The sequence below is a fragment of the Microtus pennsylvanicus genome, chromosome 1, assembly GCF_037038515.1.
Source record: "Microtus pennsylvanicus isolate mMicPen1 chromosome 1, mMicPen1.hap1, whole genome shotgun sequence".
In the NCBI taxonomy this organism is placed as follows: domain Eukaryota; kingdom Metazoa; phylum Chordata; class Mammalia; order Rodentia; family Cricetidae; genus Microtus; species Microtus pennsylvanicus.
Genome location: NC_134579.1, coordinates 144,030,892 through 144,036,988, shown reverse-complemented (window position 1 = coordinate 144,036,988; position 6,097 = coordinate 144,030,892). Strand labels below are relative to the sequence as shown.

The 6,097-nt window shown below is 54.6% G+C and overlaps 1 protein-coding gene across 1 annotated transcript; it reads left to right on the top strand.

Moving 5' to 3' along the window:
* Positions 1–1,223: 1,223 nt before the first annotated feature.
* On the top strand, positions 1,224–5,322 carry Pnma8b (PNMA family member 8B). The gene has a single exon (XM_075990621.1). It carries the CDS (start codon positions 1,669–1,671, stop codon positions 3,643–3,645), a length of 1,977 nt encoding a protein of 658 aa, XP_075846736.1. The 5' UTR covers positions 1,224–1,668; the 3' UTR covers positions 3,646–5,322.
* Positions 5,323–6,097: the final 775 nt, after the last annotated feature.

The following is a 6,097-nucleotide window of genomic DNA, read 5'->3' as shown; positions in this document are numbered from 1 at the left end:
GGGTACAAATCCAACAGTTAGTCTACTAGACACTGTAGAGTAGGAGACAGGTGGCTCAAGAGCCTTTTTAGGACTGGACCATGGGGATGGATCAGTGGGTCTCCCAGAGTTCAAATCCTGGTCCCACATGGGAGACGAGGGAGCTGACCTCCTGCAAGATGGACCCTGACCTCCATACATGTGCTGTGGCACACACATGCATCACACACAAACTATAAATACAACAAAGATTTAAAAATAAAGACTTTGGAAGATCTGAGTACAGTAGTTCACACCTATGATCCCAGCATTTGGGAGACTAAGGTAGGAGGGTTGCCAGGAGTTTGAGGCTAGCCTGGGCTACATAGTGATACCCTGTCTCAAAACAAAACGAAACAATAACACAAAATAAAAAAAGAATCTAAGTGTGTTGGTATACAATTTTAATCCCAGCATTCAGGAGGCAGAGGCAGACAGATCTCTGTGAGTTTGAGGCTAACCTGGGCTACAAAGTGAGATCCTGTTTCAAAACAGAATATAAGAACATTCATGAGTGAAACCTAAATGATGACCCTCAGCTCATAAAGGACTGCTAACTTCGCATCCCTGGTTGGTATTGAGACATCTGTACCATGAAATAAAAAAAAAAAAAAGATGGAGCCTGTGTGAGGTGACATCTCCAAAGAACAATTTGGTTTGGGGCTTTATAAGCAGAGCTGCACTTGTCCCGCGGGAGTGGGGAAGCCGTTCAGTTGGTAGAGTGCCTGCGCAGAATGCATGAAAACCCTGGCCTCCACCCACCAGAAACGCATTCAAAAATAACACAGGCAAGAAGTCACACAGGCCAGTAATCTCAGTACTTGTTGATAGGGCAGAAGCAGGAGAATTTGAAGTTCAAGGTCATCCAAGGCTACTTGACCAGTTCAAGGCTACCCTGGTCTACAGGAGACTTTGCCTCAAAAAACAAAACCAAAGTAAATATCCCTTGTGGAAGCATCTACGCTTTCAAAGGCGATCTTTATCCCCTTCAGGAAGACTGATCCTCTTCAGTGGTGAGTAGGGCCCAGTGACATTGTCCTTGCTCTTAGCTTCGATCCCGAAGCACTCCTTCCCACCTGGCCCTTTAAGAGCAGATGCTGTGTTCACAACAGCAGAGACCCCAGCTGCTGCCTGCAGTGTTACTATGGAGACGGTGACTAGCAGGAGGGGGCGGGGAGGGGACTGGATCCGCGCAGGCGCAGTCTGAGGCTGCCTTACTGCAGCGGCCCCGCTGAGCGTCTAGATCAGGGTGCGCGCTTCGCTCCAGACTTCGCGGGAGCGCAGGCGAGCTGCCGCTCCCACCCCCCACGCCCACCAGGTGCGTTGATCGTTACCCTCCTGCATCCCACCAGCGGTGGCCCGTCACCCAGGCTGTCAGGGACAAAAGGAAGGGAGGAACAGCTCTGGCCAGCCGGGAGATCGGACACGTAAGTCCCCTGCGGACCCTCGGATTGCCCCGGGGGAAAATCATTGCGTTCCGCTAGCCAGCAGGTAGCTAGAGCCCGGAGCCCCAAAACCCGAGCCTGAACTCTAACCCCGCGGGTGGTCCTTCCAGAGTAAGATTGACCAAGCCTGTGTTCTGCAGTCCACCCCTTCCTCGGGCTCCCTCCCGCCCCAAGATTAGCCTCTCTACTGGGCAGCGCCTTGACCATGAACCTTCTGCAAGATTGGTGCAAGGAGCTGGAAGTGGAGGTTCACAGGGCCCTGCTGATCACCGGCATCCCTGAGCGCCTGCAGCAGGCGGACATCGAAGCCACTCTGAGGCCGAACTTGCAACCCCTGGGCAACTACAGGCTTCGGACTGTGAGAGCAGTGACCAAGGAAAAGGCTCAGGCCGCCTTGGTGGAGTTTGGGGCAGATATCGATCACTCTGCCATCCCCATCCACATCCGGGGAGATAATGGTACCTGGAAGATCCTGAGTAAGGACCGCGGGCAAGATGCGCGGGTCCTTAGGCAGATGAGGCGCCTGTTGCTCGATGAACGGCCCATGGATGACTTCAGAGAAATAGCTATCCCTCTGGTATTGGAGGCCCAAGCCCAGGCCAAGGGGTTGGGGAAGGAGGCCAAGAAGGCTGCTTCCTCCGAAGGGGCAGCCAGGAACGGCCGTCGGGGCCGTCGGGGAGGCAAGCGCAGATCTAGAACCCACACGTTTACGGCTCAGAAGGGCAAGAAGAGGGGCCGGGGAGGGCGCCGAGCCAGGAGTGAGTCCGAAGACTCATCTGATGACAGCCTGGGCATTGTCATAGAGGAGATCTATGCAGAGGACCTGAGCGTAGACGAGGACCAGAGGGCCCTGTATGCCACGCTGCAAGCAGCCGCCAAAGAGCTCACCAAGAAGTGGGCCTTCCGGGGAGACCAGGACGAAGGAGATGGCCCCCGAGAGTTTTTGGCACTTGTCACTGTCACCGACAAAGCTAAGAAGGAAGCGATCGAGAAAGACCTTCCTGGGACAGAGTCCATCTGCCTAAACATCAAAGACGAAAAGAGTGGAGTCCCGGATTTAGTTGCGCTCCTGGCTGTAAGAGATACCCCGGTTGTGGATGTAGATAGCGAGGGGGAGGAGGAAGATGAAGATGAAGAAGACGAAGAAGAGGAAGAAGATGATGACGACGACGATGATGATGATGATGATTCCGACGGCGAGTCCCTGGAAAATGGAGAGCGAGGAAAAGAAGGGGTAGACAACCCCGAGTTTGTGGCTATCGTGGCTTATACCGACCCCGCTGACCCCTCTGCCAGAGAGGAAATGCTAAAAATCGCTTCTGTGATCGAGACCCTAGGCTGGGGCGATAAGAAAGACAAAAAAGATGTCCTTCCTCAAGTCCTGTCCGTCATGTCCAAGGACACCTCCGGGCCCAGAGTGAAGGTAGAGGAAGCAGGCCGCCAGGTGGATGCCATGGTCCTGAGGAAGGCGGAGGAAGATGGGAATCTTCTGGAATGTATTTCTACCTTGGCCGAAGCAGAGAACTGCCCCAAGGGAAAGAAGTCTGGTCTTGGTCTCCTCAGAGGCTGGACCGCTGAGGGCCACCAAGGTGGCCTCTTGGAGCTGGTGGCACTCCTGGCTGCGCAGGATATGGTGGAAGCTGTGAAGGAGGAAGAAGCCAGCAGGTGGGGCGGTGGTGGCGGTGGTGGCAGGAAGTGTGATCACAGCCAAAGTGGCTTATCCGATGTCCTGGCTTTCCTGGCCTCTCAGGAGAATCTAGAATCCAACGAGGAATCGGACGAGGATTCAGACACAGAATCAGAGGGAGATTCCGACGAAACTGACAGTTCTGAAGAGTCAGAACCTGGTGACAGCGTGTCCAAGAAGCCTCGCGCCAAGAGAGCGCGTACCGGCTCCAAAAGCCTGGCTCCTGCTGGCGCCACCGCGGTCTCCACCGCATCCAGGGCACGCAAAACCCGCAGGGGTGGCCGAGGTCGTGGTCGGGGCGTCACTCCAGAGAAGAAAGCCGGGAGCGGGGCTGCACCCGAAGACCACGCGGGGAACAAGAAGAAGAAGGGGTCTGCAGGCGCCGGGGCCCGTGCCAGGGCTGGTGAAGCCAAGGGACAGCCAGCTGCTGTTCCCAAGTCTACACGCGGGAAGAAAGCTCGTCGGGGCCCAAGGCGGGCACCCAAATGCCGTTAGTGCCACAGATACCACTACGAGCCCTGTCTCTTGTGTGTGGACCCCTTTCCCCTCTTACTATTCTCTCTCCTCCCTGCTTCCCCCTTTCGCTTAACCGCGTGCATTTGCTTTGTGTTCTGCTGCGTCCCTGGCTGGCTATGACCGGTGCCCAGCCTTCCCTCTTAGTTCCATGAACAGATGGTGTGAACGATCGTGATGGCCGAAGCCTTGATACGACAAAGAAAAAAGAGACAAGACACTTGGATGCAGTGGCCAGTGGGTGCAGAGGAGATGCAGTCCTGGAAGACTCTGGAGGGGCTCTGCTCTACATTCGGAGCCCCAGCGTGAGTGTGTGTGGGTGCCTGGCTCCCCTACCTGCCTATTCTTCCAGGAACCTGCTTCTGGCCAAACAGCTGGGATGACTGTGAACCACCTCTGGCCTGACGAGGCCTGGGGGTGAAACAAGAGAGTGTTGGGCATTATAGGCATTAGCTGAGTTTGGAAGGGCTAAGGGCCGTGTGTGTGTGTGTGTGTGTGTGTGTGTGTGTGTGTGTGTGTGTGTGTGTGTGTTTTGAAGGGAAGGTACTCCAGAAGTGTAAGTCTGAGGGGGCTGGGAGGAGGAGGAATAGAAATGGGAGGAAGGAGAGGAGGGAGAGGAAGGCTGGTGGGGAATGAGGAAAGGAAGAGAGGGGAGGGAGAGGAGGAGGAGGAGAGGTGGTGGTATTAGCCTACCCATCCGAGGCTCTGCAGGTGGCTCCCCCACCAGCCCTTGTCTAAAGGTTGAACTGGTAACACTCTGACAATGTGTTCTGATTTTGAAAGACTCACAGGAAATCCAGATTTCTGGCTTCTCTGGGCAAGCCCTGCCCCTCCCACTGTGGCACCCCCAACTCAATCGCACCAGCTGTCCCTGGCCACTCCTCAGCTGTTTGCCCTTGTAACTCTTGACTTAATATGACAATGGAGTCCCTTGTCCATCCCCCCACGTGCAGTAAATATCCCAGGTCTCCTTAAAGGGTCAAGTGCCCCTAGTGTAGGAAGCAGTTGCTCTCCCCGATCCTGGTATCCACCTCCATAATCCTGGCTGACCCTGGCCAGGCTGCAGCCCACTGCTATCCCTGAGAGCAACCACTTCAGCTGTGTTTTCCTGTAGTGCTATGTGCCAAAGCCTGGCTGCTCAGTTCTGTGTTACGCTGTGTAGACAATGCCTTCCCTTGCACAGCACTTTCCACCTTCTTGTTCGTGTGCGTGTGTGTATGTGTGTGTCCAAGTTTCTATCCCTAGGAAGTGACCAGTTCGTGGTGCCTGGACCCTCGAGGATGTAAGAGAAGTTCTGACCTGCCCTCACAGCCCAAACTGGATAGTCCAACCCTGTAACAGGGACATACAGAAACTGCAAGGGCTGTGGGTACCTCTTTGTACTCAGAAGCAGCTGTCTCCTTGCTTCCCAGGACCAGTGATGATGAAGGGGCGGATGGAGAAGAGTGGCCTGTGACTGGAGAGGAAGCCTCTCTTCATGTGGGCTGATGGACTTGGGGTCTGGTGGAATTCCTGAGTAACCTGTGGCTGGGGAGGGCCCCACGTGTCACCTCTTTCTGCATAGTTATAGGTACCTGTCCTTGTGCGCCGTGTGACCCGGGATCCTCCAGTGAAACAAAATGAAGCACCTTTTGGCTGTTGTCTCTGTGGTCTGAACAATGGTGTGCATGTGGACTGGGCTGAGTGGCATGCCTTGCCATCATGGCTGACGCACATCCCTGGCTCCTTCTCCCTCCATCCCACGGCCCTATGTGGAGTCTCATGCCCCTCCACACTCCAATTCACCCGGAACCTTGCCACTTTTATTGAGCCCTTCTGCCCCATGGGCCCTGATATAGCTCACATTTGTCCTCAGCCCCCGTTTCCAAGTCTTGTCCCAGTCTCTACCGGGACCCCAGAGCAAAGTCCTGCAGCACAGCTTGGGGTTTTAGCTTGGTCTGCATTTCCCTGCCAGGAGTGGGCATGGTGGCCCACGGGGAATGCCTTGGCAGCCTTGTCTGTCAGCTGGCAGTGCCACTCCTCTCTTCACAGGCTAGCCGAGCTTGGTGTGTCTCCACAGCTCCAAGCCAAATATTTTACAGAGATCTGGACCCTCTTTGTCCAATAGTGTCACCTCTGGCCACCTAGGAGCCACTTAATTTACATAGAATCTAAATGAAATAAAGCGAAACATTTGCATTATTTTGGCAGTCCCATCCACGTGGGCTCAAGTGCTTCACGTGGCCAGTGGCGCCACATTGCTCATTATAGATACAGGACATCTCTATGGTCACTGAAAGTTTTCGTCATTGTGGTCCACACATGGTATCTCCTCCAATCCCTGCCTCATTTCCCAGAATCCCTTCTGAGTCTTGGTGACTTTAATCCTCTAGGTCCTAAGACATAATGCTTTCTCCTACCTCAGGGTCTTTGCACATGCTGTTCCAGCTGCCTG